Genomic DNA, 15472 nt, shown 5'->3' on the forward strand with positions numbered 1-15472 from the left:
TGTTTTAGTTGTTGGTGCTTTTAATTTGAATTGTAGGACTGTGGTGGCTTGTGTGCTGCTGGAAGGTATGTTACTGGTATTTTGAATGCTGGCAGGGTGACCCATGGTGGACAGGTTTCAGCAGAGCTTCCAGAATAAGACTAGGAAGAAGGAGAGGCCATTTACTTCTGAATGTTCAGTATGTTCAGTGGAAGACTGTCAGATGTGATCATGATATTGAATATGGAAACATTATGAATAGTACTAGAATAATGTCCAATGTAGTGCCAGAAGATGAACCCCTCAGGTCGGAAGGCACTCATAATACAATTGGGGAGCTGGCTCCTCAAAGGAGAGTGGACCATGATGATGTGAATGGAGTAAAGCCCTTGGAACCTCCATTTGCTGGTGGAGTACAACGCAAAATGAGGAGAAACAGCTGTAAACATCCATAATAATCAGAACATGGAATGTGTGAAGTATGAATCTAGGAAAGATGAAAGTTGTCAAAATTGAAATGGAACACATAAACATCGATATCCTAGGCCAGGGAACCCTTTTTCTGCCAAAATTTATAGCATCATTCTTGGGCGTTACAAAATCATCAATTGAAAATTAGCCTGCTGTATTGGGTCAAACGCTTAATTAACTCACCTCCAATGTGATGGCCATAAAGATTTACAGCCTCGGAAACCCTATACAGTGTCGCTATGTGTAGGAACCGACTCCACAGCACATAACAACAACATGATGGCCAGACCAAATGATTTCACAGGCCTTATATGACGCGTGGTCCGGACGTCCCCAACTCCAATGATCTAGGCATTACTGAGTGCAGTGGACTGGTATGAGTCATTTTGAATCCAATAATCATATGGCTTATCAAGTCGGGATGACAAATTGAAGAGGAATGGTGTCGCATCCTTCATTAAAAAGAACATTTCAAGATTTAGCTTCAAGTATATAATCGTGTCTGTGACAGGGTAATATTGATAGGCCTACAAGGGAGACCAGTTAATACCACTGTTACTTAAATTTACTATTAATTGTAAGCAACATCAAATTCTTTGCAGAATAAGATTTAAGAAACAAACAAAATGCAATTTTGAGTCTTAGTTTACTTACTTGTAAAATGAGATCCCACTATCTACTTATTAAGGATACTGTAGGATTAAATGAGATGAATGAAAAGGACTAATGCCTGGCAGAAGGCAAATATTAATATATAATGGCTATTTATACTTTAAATCAGTTTGGGAATCTCTAAGAAGGCAGCTGGTTTACTACAGATCAAGATCAGCTTGTTGACAGTCTTAGATCATAAAAATTATCGTTCACCTGACACCACAATTACTTATGTGGACTTCTTTTAAACATTTATTAAAAAAGCAAAATGTATGTTCATCTCAAATATAACAGTTAAAAATGGTAAAGCAATACAAACAACTTGTGTCCTAGCAGCATCCAATTGTTAACTTTCTCCCCTCTACTTCTCAGTTGATGTCTGGGGCACGTCGAGGCTCTCCTGAGCTGGCTGCTATCTACCTTACTCATCATAGTGCAGATAAAACCAAATTTTATAAAATTAACAATTTAAGGTTAAATAAGCTTAAATAAGGGTGTTAAATACAAGACACTTCATCAAAGCTTCTGTACAAAGATAAAACAAATTGGGCATTGTACAAGTGATCCAGTGGGCTCACGGCAGATAGGAAAGTTCTAGTAATTCAGCAGATTTACCCTTTTTTTCAGCAGAGCGAGCAGTAACTATACAAAAGTGAACTAGGACTTGAAGTGACTACTCAGTGAGCCATTGACAAGGCATATGTATCCTTTTTTTTTTTTTTTTTTAAATCAGAACACTGTTAATATTCAGGCACCATTTGCTCCTGCAAATAAATTAGTCTCTAAGGTAACTGCATTCAACTAGTATTAAACCTATCAGTGCTTTTTTGTCCTCTTCCCCCCACCACAGCTTTTCCAGCTACTTACTACGCCCTCCATTCTTATTGCTATGATGATGTGGCTGTGGAAAGAAGCAACTGTACATACAAAAAATAGAGCACCTTTAACATTAAAGCATATGTCTGATTATTTGATTTTATGTTATTTTACAATACTAAAGCCCAAACTATGGTAAAATGCTTAAACATCTCTACCAGGTCACCTGATCTATAGGAAATACACCCCAACAACCTTCCCTCTTGAGGCAAGCCCCTGCCAGAGCACCATTGTAGTGAAATCTAAAAGGAAAAGGTCCCGAACAGACCAAGGGGTTTACATTCATCTTCACATTAGCATTGTCCTCTGCTCTCACAAGGGGCCACCATCAAGGAATCGGCGTTCCAGATCATGCTGCTGAACGGTGCTGGACCAGCTGGGTGTGCAAAAACATCTACGACTGACTGAAAGCACAGTTAGAAAGCACATTTTGCCACTTGGCGGGGACCACGGTATCTTCATAGTGGGCCCTTGGAGGGGTCTGAACTGCTCAGGATTTTTTGTCTATGGTGTTGAAAAACCATTCTGTGAATTTCCGTAGCTGAGCTGTCGCCGTTTGGGACTCCTCCTGCAGCCGCATGTTGTCTTGTCTCAAATGCTGAACTTCAGCTTGGAGAACTGCCTTGTCCTGCTTTTCCTGGGGGCAGGAGAACCAAAGCGAGTCATGGAGGGAAAAGTGCCAATTCTCTCTTTCTAAGCTTATCGCTTGCCTCAACTAGAAACTGACAATCCTCTATTTCTTAACCTCTTGAGGGGAATTTCTTTTTTCAGTGAGGTGACTTGTCGTGAACAACTCGGCCCAGTCTCTCCTCCTTTCATTCCATTTGGCTCCCAATAGGTACCAAGAAGGCTTCTGCATATGAGGACCATATAGTGAGACTACGCTAAGCTGTTAAAAGTAACATCCTTTAATCAATGCAGAGTTTTCCATGGGTACCTTTTGGTAACTGTGAGAATTAACATAGCTATGAAGTATGCCTAAGTACTCAGGCCCTTGCTTCCGTTCTTCAGCTATACCATTTTTCTAAACAAGTATGTACAAGTTTCAGTTTCCCAAGAACTGACAGGGATGCCTTTCCCCAGACAGTGGAAGCAGGCTCATCCTCAGATTGTAACCATCAAGATATTTTAAATGGTATCTGACCGATTGCTAGCCCATAGTTCTCCAGGAATCCCTTGGCCTGTGTGGCCCCACACTCAAGGTTTATTCTATACCTTGATTTCCCTTTGGTCTCTCCATCACTGGCCTAGAAAACCAGTCCCAAAAGGGTGTCTTGAATTACAAGTGATGACAGAAACCTTGTGACATCGGGAATAACCATATCTGCTGCCTGACTTTCTATAAGTCACAGCAGGCAGATCGTGCTCCGCCATCATTCCCAGGACTCTGACCCCACTGCCCACCTGTCCACACCCCACCACTGAGACCTCAATGCCGGCTACATTCCTTCCATATCCCAAAGAACACAGGGCTGGACCTAGAGTCTGTGAACTTGTTTCTCACTGTGTAGTCCAGGTTGCCCTTAGGGGGAAGACCTGCTAGCTGCCCTCATTGCAATCTCTGAATTCCCAATGGAAGATTCCGGGGCCTGGTTCACTCCCCACCCGCCTTGTCACCCTTCCTAGTTCAGCTCCACCCAAATGCTCTGGACACATAGCCTGGCAGTAGTCTGGAAATCCACCTTTTTCAGTGCCACACCTTTAGCCATATCCTCTCTTGCTATTCCCTCAAACTGTTCCAAACTCCTATTTCCTACTTTATATAAAAAAATTTTCTTCAAAACCTAGCCCCTCCCCTCCAGTAACAGTCTAGCCCACTGTTGTTCTCATTCAGTTCCATCGAGTCAGTTCTGACCCACAGTGACCCTGTACATGGTTTCTGAGGAATGACTAGTGGGTTTGAACCGCCAACCTTGCTGTTCAAAGTGGTTTAATCTCATTCCTATCGTCCTATCGCCTCTCTTGTCTTGTCTTGCTTTCCTGATGAAGCTGTAGTCTGTATCTTCAGCTAGCAGCAGGGTGACCAGACACCCCAGCTTGCCTGGACAGTCCCAGTTCTTGCCCAGTAAACCTCTAAGTGTTAGGCAAGCAGAGATGGTTGGTCATCCAGTCTGGAGAACACCACTGAGCTCTGTTGACCTCACTTTAACGTACGTGGCATGCTTCAAATGTGCCTTGGTTGGCAATTACACCAAATACACCTAGTCAGTGTCTCTTCTACTCAAAAGAGCATTTCACACTTTATCTGTTTTTCTCAAACCTCTTATACTCACATTCCTACTACTCACCCCGCACATGACTGGGAAGAGAAGGGACACTAAAAAGAAAGGCTGGCCAGCCAAAGCTGTGTGTGGGGATACACTTCTGGTCACTGCATACGGATGGTCCCTGCTTGCCTCGATCGGCATCTTCCTCCTTCCTCATTATTTTTTTCCCAACAGCACCATTTCTATCTCCTATCATTTATCCCTCTTTAAACAAGGAGCTCTGGTAGCATAGTGGTTATGAATCGGGCTGCTAACCTTAAGGTCGGCAGTTCGAAACTACCAGGTGTTCTGCTCCTGTAAAGATCTGCAGCCTTGGGAACCCTGTGCAGGGTCGCTATGAGTTGGAATCAACTCCACAGTACTTAACAACAACAACAACAACGAAGTAGTAGCTACAACAAAACCCTTCCCTGCCCCCACCCCCACCCCCCAATCACTCTTAGCCGAACCCTAGTGTTTTTTTCCTGGGATGATGATGTTGTGAAGTGCTGTTGAGTTGGTTCCAACTCAGAGACCCTGTATAAGGTTAACACAAAGCCTTATCTTTTTCCCATGGGGCAGCTGGTGGACTTGAACTGCTGACCTTGTGGTTCACAGTCCAAGGATTATGGAGGCATCGCACCACCTAAGATGTTGTAAAGTGCTATTGAGTCAGTTCTGACTCACATCGACCCTGTATAGGGTTTCCAAGGAGAGGTTGGTGACTTTGAACTGCCAACCTTATGATTCAAATGACCTTGTGGTCCAGTGTATTACCCTGCAGCGCCACACCAGGGCTCTTAGGATAGCAGAACAACAACAACAAAACTCCCTCTCCTCTGCAATTCCCCTGTGTTCCCTCCTGAGTGCACTCCTCCCGAGTCTACCACTAGTAGGTGACACTGAAGAGCAAACTATTACCATGTTGTCTCAAATCCTTCAGTCAGTTCTCTCAGCAGCATCTGACCTCTCACCTCCTTTCCTTAGTTGGTTTTGGACACAGCACACTCCTGTGCTGTCTCCATCTCATTTACCTAATGTCCTCCTCTTCCCTTCCCATGATGCCCTCCCTACCCCTGCTGAGTCATGATACTTCCCATCTGAGGAGATGCTACCAGCCTTTCAGGCCCAAACCTACGGTCATCTTGGGTTGTATTCTCAAATCCAATACATCAGCAAGTCTTGTGGCCACTCCTCACCATTCCAAACACCTTTGCATAAACTGCTTCCTCTCTTGTCCCTCTTCCCCTCACCATCCATTATTCCCCAAAAAGCAGCTGGGGTGACAGTTTAAAACAAAAGTCTGATTATATCAGCTCTTGCTCAAGACCTGCCAATGGCTTTCAATCAACTTGAAACAAAATCAGAAGTTCCTCTTCATCGTGAAAGAGCAGCTTGCTTGGCCCCTGCTGCCTCATTTCCTTCCAGTGCCCGACTCTAGATAGACTGGCCTTCCGAACCCACACTGAACTCATGTCTGTCTCAGGCTCTTCTACAAGCTCTTCGCCCAGCCTGGGACACACTAACTGCTTGATATTTGTATCCCTGGCTCTGTGCTGATGAGTAACCCTGTGCCTGCTCAATCAGATGTCACCACCTCAGAAAAGACCTTCTCTACCTCTCCCCAACTGAGTCATATGTAAGGGAGTTTCAAAAAATGTGTAGAAAAATTGTCTGAACTTTTTGAAAGTCCCTTTACCCTACTTGATTTTTCTTTGTCACAATTTTCACCACTGGCATTATCTCTTTATGTGGCCTAGCCAGACACTGTGAGGGCGTTGTTGTCTTATGTTCCTAAAGCCTAGAATTCTGTCACAGGTTCTCAGTCACTGAAGGAGTGAATGGGTAACTCCCACGTGAGACAGAAGTGGTCACAGGCTCTCTTTGGTTAACTGCCTGCCTCTCTCTACACCTGTCTCTCTCCCCTTCACTGCATTCTAGCTCAAATTCATCTCTTCCCTGCAGCTCATTTGCTACCTGCCCCTGGGCTGGCTCCGCCCTTCCTAATTAATGGTCACTCTGTGGTGTGGCGGTGTGGCGCTGTGGGCTAATGTGTCAAGGTTCAACCTCACCAGCTGCTCCTTGGAAACCCCATACAGGGTCACTATCGGACAGAATCGACTTGACGGCACTTAACAACAACTCTTCTTGCTGCACGCCAGCACAATCTCCTATCTCCAGCCTCATGCCCAACCTGGCACCACCATCTGCAGCTGACCCTCCTCCAGTCCTCCCAGGGTCGCCTCTTACTTTGATCTTTAACAGAGAGTAGGCGCTGTAGTTTGGTCCCAGGTTTCCTGTCCAGCTTCATCTCTCCTTGCCCTTGTCTCATGCTGACTCATACATAGCACTGCAATCCCCCAACCATATGCTCTACAAGAGGGCCCCTCTGCCTGGAATGCGGTTGACCTCTACCCATCTGTGGCTGGACACTGTGCAAGCTTTTATCATAGTTAAACTCCACACCACTAAATGGACACCTCTACTTGGTCCGTCACCCTAGGAGGCTGTGAGCTATATGAGGCAGACACTGGCTCTTGATGTATCTAAAGGGTCTAACAGTAAGCAGATGATACTCCGAGAGCTCAGCAAATGCTGGTGCAATAAATTATTAAATCCCTTTTCAGCGTCAACCCATGGGGCTGATGTGTGGAACCGAAACCCTGAGGGTAGTGGTGCTGACCCAGCAAGAGCACAGCAGCTTGGGGACCCCAGGCTTCCTGGCAGAAAACTCCTCCCATGTCAGCACATAAATATTTGGTGTAATTATCTTGCCAATTCACTGAAGAAAACCTCTACCATTCAGAGGGCTTGTCTCAGTTACAGTCCTAGCCATTGCGATCCTCGTGTCCCCTCGAATGAAATCTATTATTCAGTCCTTCTGGCTCTTGTTTGCTTTCATTTAGAGTGGTTATCTTTCTTGGCTTTTTCATTTCCATTGGTTAGCAGTTAAACTGGAGCAGCAGTATAAGAGAAAGTGTTCCGAATATGAGTCTAAAACAGATTACACCTTACCTTCTGAAGGTCAGTTTGCAGTTGTTGGAGAATTAACTCCAGCTGATTGACTTTTCCAGTCAGTGTTGATGGAGATCGCTCCCTAGCAACGAAGGAAGCAAGACTCAATGAGGTTGAAATGAAGACATTTCATTCAGGTTTTTTTGATTGTTTTCATTCAACATTATTTCACATGCAAGGAAATAAACAGCATTATACCACATTGAGAAAGTGTGCCTATTGCTGCTTTGGTACAAAATCCTTCCTTGGTCTCTACTGACTTATAAAGGTGGTTCAAATCTCTAGAGACATATGAGTTGGTAGGAAAGCCTACTTAAATGAACATAGCCAACTGAGGCAAAGTAGACCAGAATGAAGTCCTGAGCACCAAATACCGATTCAACATCCCCAATCTGCTTTTCCCTATAACGAAACCATCAGGAATCCCATTACCAAGGGGAGCAAACATGGTACTGACAAGCCCATATACCAACTGGAGTTTGGAATAGATGACACAGGGAAAGAATCTATATTCTAAGAGGGATAAACCTGTCACAGATTTAGAGAAAGAGATGGTTTATTTCCAGAGCACTTAACAGAAAGCATGGGCCAAGAGGAGGGATCGTGAGGAGACACATGCTGTGGCCAGAAGAGAACGTGTGGCAGCTGAGGCAGGTGGAGGGCTGAGAGCAGCAAGGTGTGTACCTTCCTGGAAATTAGGTGGCAGGCGTGGATTCCGAAGAGTCTAGCTCTGCCCTCTTTCAGTGCAGTTTTACCTTCCTGAGTAAGGTACTGACTGTCCTCAACCTGTCCCAGCAAGTAGGGCCCACCCACCCCGGCATCAAGCAGTCATTCGGTGTGGGCAGGAGAGAAGCACTGGGCTTCTCTCTAGATTCTGAGGCCTGGGACTAGGTCATGTCATTGGGACAGGGTCTCCTGGGCTGGCTGGGGAAAGCTGAGAAACTGTTCTCTAAGGGGACTGGGGATGAAGGAGTGAGGGGGGACACAGAGATTCACATACCCAGTGGTGTCCAAGAAATCCTTCCCATTGCTTGGATCTCCGCATAAGGGTAGCTCCTGAGCTCCTTCCAAGTCCTGCATGTCTGTCAGCGTACAGAAGGAAGCCACTCGCTGGTCTGGGCAGGGGAAAGACACATGTAGAAAGGGGTTCAATAATAGCCCACCATACCGCTGCTTATTGGAAATGAGTTTTGTAGCTAAATAAAATAAAATCGCCCTACCCCTTGCAGCTCGGTTACTGCTCTGCTTAAAACAAAACAAACAAAACAAAAACAAACTCAGGCAAGCTTCTGACAATGAGAAAGCATAGAGATTGGCTGTCCTTCCTGGGTGTATGGCAGATGCACATCACAACCATGAAGAAAACCAGCAGATCTTGTATTTGCTAGAGCCAATTTGCTTTCTGCTTTCCACATCCCCCCCAAATGGCCAAGCTACCAACTGTGTATGAGGCAGAGGTTGAGGATGATTTGATTAACAGTAACCAGGAGATGAATTTCTCAAGTTTTCCCCAAACTCCATAAAGCATCTGGAGACAGAAAGCCCAAACAGCTCTCCCCTCCACGTCCCCAACCCCCAGAGCTTAGGTAACCATGCAGACGTGCAGACATATGAAATACAGAGGAAAAGTTTACAAAGGATCAAGAGCCAGTGATCACCCCCAGACAGTCACCTAGATAGGACGTGTGGTGACAAATCAGCCCACGTTCTTCATCTGAGTCAAGACCTGAAAGAAGATTTAGAATTTTCCTATGAACAGAAATATCTCTCTGCACTTGAGAACCTATGGAGCCCATGTAAAAATATAGTGTGTGCGCCTGAGCATGTAAGCGTACACTTGGAAGAATCAGTTTCGTGTGATGCTCAACAATGTGTTTATACTGTGATGCTGAACTGGGTGCAGGCTGTCAGCGTACAACAAACACATGGCATGACACACACATGCAAACCCAATCATAAACACTTGCCACAATTCCTAGTGAATCTTTTTATGACTCACTCTAAGATGTCTCGCAATGTGAAGATCGTGGTGGTGAGTGAGGGAGATTAGCTAGGTCTTCTCACTAGAACCCTTTATAGGAAGATGTGAGGGGCACAGTATTTATAGCAGAAGGAACAATGATCAGTATGACTACAATGCCTTATCTTAGCACATGGTCATTTGTATTCTTGGCACCGGTAACTTCAGAGTCAGTACTTCAAAAGCTCAGGATACAAAGGAATATGATATTCTTCGGAAGAGGTACTGAGTTGGCCCAACTCTGGAAACAAAACACTGTCACAAAACATTGGCCCAGCAGTTTGGAATGATATGTAGTGAAAAAACATCATGTTTTCAACAATGTGGAAGTGAGACTTGGACACAGATCCAACTATTTGCTTTCCCACACCCGCTAATGCCCCTCTCTGAACATACATGTATTTTCAGTTGGAATCCCATGACTACAGTAGGTGAATTAGTGAATTAATACTGCACACTTTATATATATAAAACGATTTGATTAATGGCTGAGAAAATACATTTGGGCCCGTGTCACTGTACTCTGTTCTTAATTGGTCCCATTCTGTTTCCCTCTGGCTGCTGGGAGAGCTGCCTAAGGCCTCGAGGCTACCTGCTTGTTTGGTTGATGTAGGGTCACGCACTATTAGTTAAAAAGGGTGGCAATGTCTAAGGCTGCCAGGAGCATGTGAAGAAAACCTGGAGCTGGAACATCTTGGGCAGAGAGCTGAAGACCCACCGGTGCCCCAATCAAGGTCTGAGTACCCCCTGAAAATGGGGCAGAGCGCACAGGGGATTCTCCAGACTCTTCCTCCATCCGGATTTCCAAACCCTGGCAGTACGAACACAGACGTCCTCCAGCCCACATTTCTGCAAAGCTTAAGAATATCCTTCTCCACACTTCTGTCTTCTCAGAGATGGAAGAACCTTTTGTAATAACTTTTCCAGAAAGACCATCTGCTACTAGTTAGGTACTGAGTAGTTACTAGTAGTAGGGTTTCTGCCTACAACAAAATCATTTGTAGTTTAATTATGTTAAAGGGCATCATTTTGGCAGTGCCAAAAATGAAACAAATGTAGTTCTGTCCATGATGTGATATGACTAAATTAGGAGGGGCAGGAATGATGGGAGGTACTGGGGGAGGGGGAGAGGAGTAACTGCCCAAGCTAACCTGTGTTCTCAAGGGCCCCAAATAACAGAACATTAAAAAACAAACCCAAAACAACAACAAAACAGCAGATACATTTTTAATCCTGAGTGAATGTAACTACTGATAAAAAGGAATGCAAAAGAAAATGATAGCTTTTCTCACTTTTAAAAAGCGTTCCACTGATTCCCCTAATTTATGCCACTCAGTAACAATTTGGTCATGATGCTATCTTTCTTAATATACAAGGGGGCTTCAACAAAGTTCATGGAAAAATTCCATGGACTGTTTTTTAAAGACCCTTGGCATTTGCCTCTGATGGCTAGGCCTAACTATCTGGATGAAACCATCTCAGCTTGCCTTATCTAGTTTTTCCCTAATTGATAAAATACCCACATCTTTGAGAGAAAAAGAATTGCTACTGGCAGCCATTCAGACCTTCCTTGGGGAGAAACAAGGTCCTACTGGTCAGGAGGCAAGAAGCCAAAAATAGAGTTCTTCCAGCAGTGTAGTTTCACAAAGAGTTTACTGAGGCTCTGAAAAGCCTGAGGGGGAGGGGGACGGGCTGGCAGAGGGGTTTGATATGCAAACAGAACGCGTTTTGACAAAGTACAGACACTAAAGCACTTTGTGAAACAGCTCATCTTAGTGACAGTTTCCAGTAGGGGACAGCTTATTCCTTCACAGCTTCTTTCTGTGATGACAAATATTCAGTCATGAAGTAATTATGACATTGAACCAAATGGTCCTAATAAAACCACAGAAGAAGTGTGGGAGGCGGGACTTGACTGACTAGTCGACACAGACAAACATAGTGGTGCTGTGGGCTAATGCGTCAGACTGCAAAGTCGTTTGAACTGCAAGGTCGGTGGTTCAAACTCACCAGATGCTCTTTGGAAACCCTATATAGGGTTGCTATGGGTTGGAATCGACTTGACGGCACTTAACAACAACAACAAACTCCATACATGTTCCCTGTATCATTTCTCTTTCCCATTCTTTGGCTCACCTGGATGAGGTGGAACATTTGTTGTTAGGTGCCATGGAGTCAGTTCTGACTCACAGTGGCCCTATATAAGGTCTCCTAGGAGTGGCTGGTGAGCTTGAACCACTGACTTTGCAGTCCAGTGCATTAGCCCACAGCACCACACCCGGACTCCAAGGTGGGACGTTTGGCATAGTTTACGCTTTTAACAAGTCAGCCCTTCAAATAAACTTTTAAAACAAACCAATTTATGTCAATGTCAGTTTCTTACCCATATCAAAGGGGTGATAATGCATTTAGCAATATCAAAAGGAAAATACAAGGATGATTTCATCATTAGACTAATCCTTCTTGATCTAAAGCTGAGAAGACAAAATAAAATTACTTGCAAATAATGCCCATGAACTCTCTAGGTTGCTGGAACCATGGCTGGAAAACTGAAAGGAAAACCAAATCTGCGTGTGGTTGGTATTGAATGTCTTAGCCATTTGTCATGCCTGCTGAGGGCGAGGACTAGCAGGGCCATCAGGACCATAAACATATGAGCTCAGATGAAACTAAACCTGTGTTCACAAACAAAAGCGCTTCTCCTATGTCTTTGTTACAACTACAGAGGAAAGAAAGTTTGGACTTTGCATTTACAGGAATGAAAGGAAAAGAAAGGTTCTGATTCTGAAAATTGCTTGCTGCAGTGCAGAAAGCAAGTGGCTAGTTGACTTAAAAACTTAACCATCAGAGGAAAAAAGAAAAAAAGTCACAAGACTGTACTGAAAATTTCAAAGTAACTGGCTTTCCATTGGGTCTTTTGCAGCCCATGATGAATGGATAAACACTGAAAGAGGGTGGTCTCCTAGCTAACAAACAGCAAATCCCTGACATTGACCTCTACTTTAGACACTGCTGCTGTTGGCATGAAACAGTTTTCATTTATTAATTTTGAGATAATTTAAGTTCATTTAATAAATTAAATCTGGCTTTCCATTTTTCATCTATGTAGGAATCAGTTTTATTCTTTCGGTTTTTAACTAACCATGTTCCCATTAAGACTACCCAGTATGTCTGACCTTTATTTATGTTTGCACACATATTCACATGCTGGTCAAATATCAGTAACTTTATAATCACTGTATTACCATTAAGCTGAAACTTCAGAACTGAAATAGAAAATCAGTACATAGTCTCTTCATAAAAATGCATGCTTATTATATGGTTTAAAGCACCCTGGTGGTACTATGGTTTAGGTGTTTGGCACAAGGTAGGCAGTTCAAACACATCAGCAGCTCTGCAGGAGAATAATGAGGCTGTCTGTTCCCGTAAAGATTTACAGCCTCAGAGATCCTACATCTGGTCGCCATGAGTCGGTACTGACTCAGTGACATTGGGCTTTAATTATGCTGTTGGACAACAGTCACATGCAGAGACAGTCCTGGAAAGAGCTCAACTTCTGCCATCCATGGGAAGAAAGGTTTTGATGATCTAAATGCCTCTGCCCTGGATGCCACTCAAGTGAAAGCCTCTGACAATCAATTTTAATTGTGTCTTTGAAGCCTGTTTCTGGTGTGGTGCTGTGGGATAAAGCATTGGGATGCAAGGTCGGCTTGAACCACAAATTTGGTAGTTCAAACGCACCAGCTGCTCCTTGGAAATCCTATACAGAGTTGCTATGAGTTGGAACCAACTTCACAGCACTTACAACAAGAACAACTATGATCATCTAAGACAACATCTATTCAACAGACATTAATGAAAACACTAATTATCTACTTCCAGTATTCCGATATTGGCAAATCTGCACAAAACCACTTTCAAGTGGTGAAGAGCAAAGAAGTCAGTTTGAGGCCTAAGGTGCGCCAGACCCAAGCCATGGTATTTTCAATAATCTCATATGCATGCGAAAGTAGGAAAGTGAATAAGGAAGCCAAAGAAGAATTGATGCATTTGAGTTACAATGTTGGAGAATATTAAAAGTACCAAGGACTGCCAAAAGAACAAACCGATCTGTGCTGGAAGAAGTACACCCAGAATGCTCCTTGGAAGCCAGTTTGGCCAGACTTCATCTCTCATACTTTGGACATGTTATCAGGCGCAACCAGTCACTGGAGAACGATACCATGTTTGGTAAAGTGTAAGGTCGGAGAAAAAGAGGAAGACCCTTAATGAGACGGACTGGTACAGTGGCAGCAGCAATGGACTCAAGCATAGCAACTGTTGTGAGGTTGGTTGAAGACCAGGCAGTGTTTCCTTCTGCTGGGCAAGGGGCTGCCATTAGTTGGTACAAACTCAATGACACTAACAACAACAGCAATATTCTGATACATGAGAATTACTGTAAATCTGACAATTTCTAAAGATTCCACTGCCATCCTCTGCCTCGCTCTTTGGCCCCTAGCCAGCTTTCTAGTTAGGTTTGTTTAGTTTACCATTCTTGAGGAGGGGGACAAAATCGAAGATACATTCTTCTTCTTCTTGTGGTGTGCTGTCGAGTCAGTTCTAATTCATAACACCTGGATAAGATGTCTGAGAGAGGCTGGTGTGTTTGAACTGCCGACCTATCTGTTAACAGTCCAGTGTTCTTCTTAGATTATTCTATTCCCTGAATCGTAATGCAGGTAGGACAGTGATACTAACATGCATTTTGAAGATGAAAGTCTGAAACATAACTTAGCCAACTTCCTTCTTGACCCATATCTCACTGGTGTCCCACAGCACAAGGGTAGTCAGGGTCAGAGGCTTCCATGAGGAGTCGGGCACCAGACTTGCTTTCTCCCTCAGTAGACTTCTGAAGGACGTATCAATATTTTGGACTTATTTTTGGGGTAGAGTTTGGTTAGTATTTGGTGGTGGTGGTTGTCGTTAAGCACCATTGAGTTGGTTCAGACTCATAGTGGTCCTGCACACGGTTTCCATAGAGTGGCTGGTTGTGTCTGAACCTGCAACCTTGCAGTTAGAAGTTCAGTGCTTACCCTACGGCACCACCACCCAATGACAATGATTAATAATGTTCTTCTCTTGGGAAGAAATTTCCTATGAACAACTTCTTAGTAATTAGATTTCTGGTAAGTGGGTGGGCCCATTTCTCTGGCTCTCACTACATACTGTCATATAGCTTGAAAAAAAAAAAAGATGAATCACGCTCTAGTCTGACTAATGAAATCAGCTGTGATTCTTCTGCATAGTGACCCAGAACTGTTATATTATTTTTCATATTCAACAGGTGTGTAATAGTGGCTCATTATCATTTAAATTTAGATATGTGGCTGAATAGTTTTCAAATATTTATTGTGTGTGTTTTTTAAAAATTTTGTGAACTGTGTATTCATATGTCTTGACCATTTGTTTACCAGAGGTTTGGGGTTTTTGCTGATAAGTTCCTTTATGTACTTGTGAGATCTTGGTTTACCTATCACATTTATTATAAATCTTTCCCTGTATTTACCTTTTTACTTTAATGTTCTCCAAGTTTCATAAAAGTCTATATGCTTAAATATTCTTATAGCTAGTCATTTGCCATTTTCTTTCATCACTTCATAATTAAAATATGACTTTGCTTCCAAAATGGTAATAGTTTTCTTTTACTATTTCTAGAAGAGAGTTTTCAAATTTGAAAATCCAATGGATTTTCCAATGGATTTCCAATGACTTCCTTACTTTTTAACTATGCCGGATTTTTGTATGGACTCCTAATTATTTTTCAAAAGGACTCAATTCTGTTTTCCTGTCACTGTTGCTGTTGTTGGTAAGTGCTGTCAAGTCAGTTCTGACCCATAGCAACCTGAATAGGGTTTCTAAGGAATGGATGGTGAGCTTGAACCACTAACTTGCAGATCACACTGATTTTGCAGTGCAGTGCATTAGCCCACAGTGCCACACCATGACTCTCTTCTTATCATTTACTTAGTTAAGTGCCATCAAATTGATTCTGACCCACAGTGACCCTATATAGGGTTTCCAAGGAGCAGCTGGTGAGCTTGAACTACTGACTTTGCAGTTCAAAACTTGGCAGTCTGATGCATTGTTGTTGTTGTCAGGTGCCATCGAGTCGGAACCGACTCATAGCGACCCCATGCACAGCAGAACGAAACAATGTCTGATCCTGGGC

At 43.4% G+C, this 15472-nt stretch overlaps 1 protein-coding gene across 1 annotated transcript in view; it reads right to left on the minus strand.

Annotated features, from left to right (window-relative positions):
* Window positions 1–2470: 2470 nt before the first annotated feature.
* Window positions 2471–15472, minus strand: part of SIPA1L2 (signal-induced proliferation-associated 1 like 2) — a 148671-nt gene continuing 135669 nt past the window's right edge. The window contains exons 18-21 of the mRNA XM_006874168.1: window positions 8914–8967; window positions 8242–8356; window positions 7242–7323; window positions 2471–2617 (exon numbers count right to left, since the gene is read on the minus strand). Of these exons, the coding sequence (XP_006874230.1) occupies window positions 2471–2617; window positions 7242–7323; window positions 8242–8356; window positions 8914–8967 (398 nt within the window). The remainder of the gene's footprint in view (window positions 2618–7241; window positions 7324–8241; window positions 8357–8913; window positions 8968–15472) is intronic.

Source organism: Chrysochloris asiatica, unplaced genomic scaffold (genome assembly GCF_000296735.1).
Source record: "Chrysochloris asiatica unplaced genomic scaffold, ChrAsi1.0 scaffold00265, whole genome shotgun sequence".
Taxonomy (NCBI): domain Eukaryota; kingdom Metazoa; phylum Chordata; class Mammalia; order Afrosoricida; family Chrysochloridae; genus Chrysochloris; species Chrysochloris asiatica.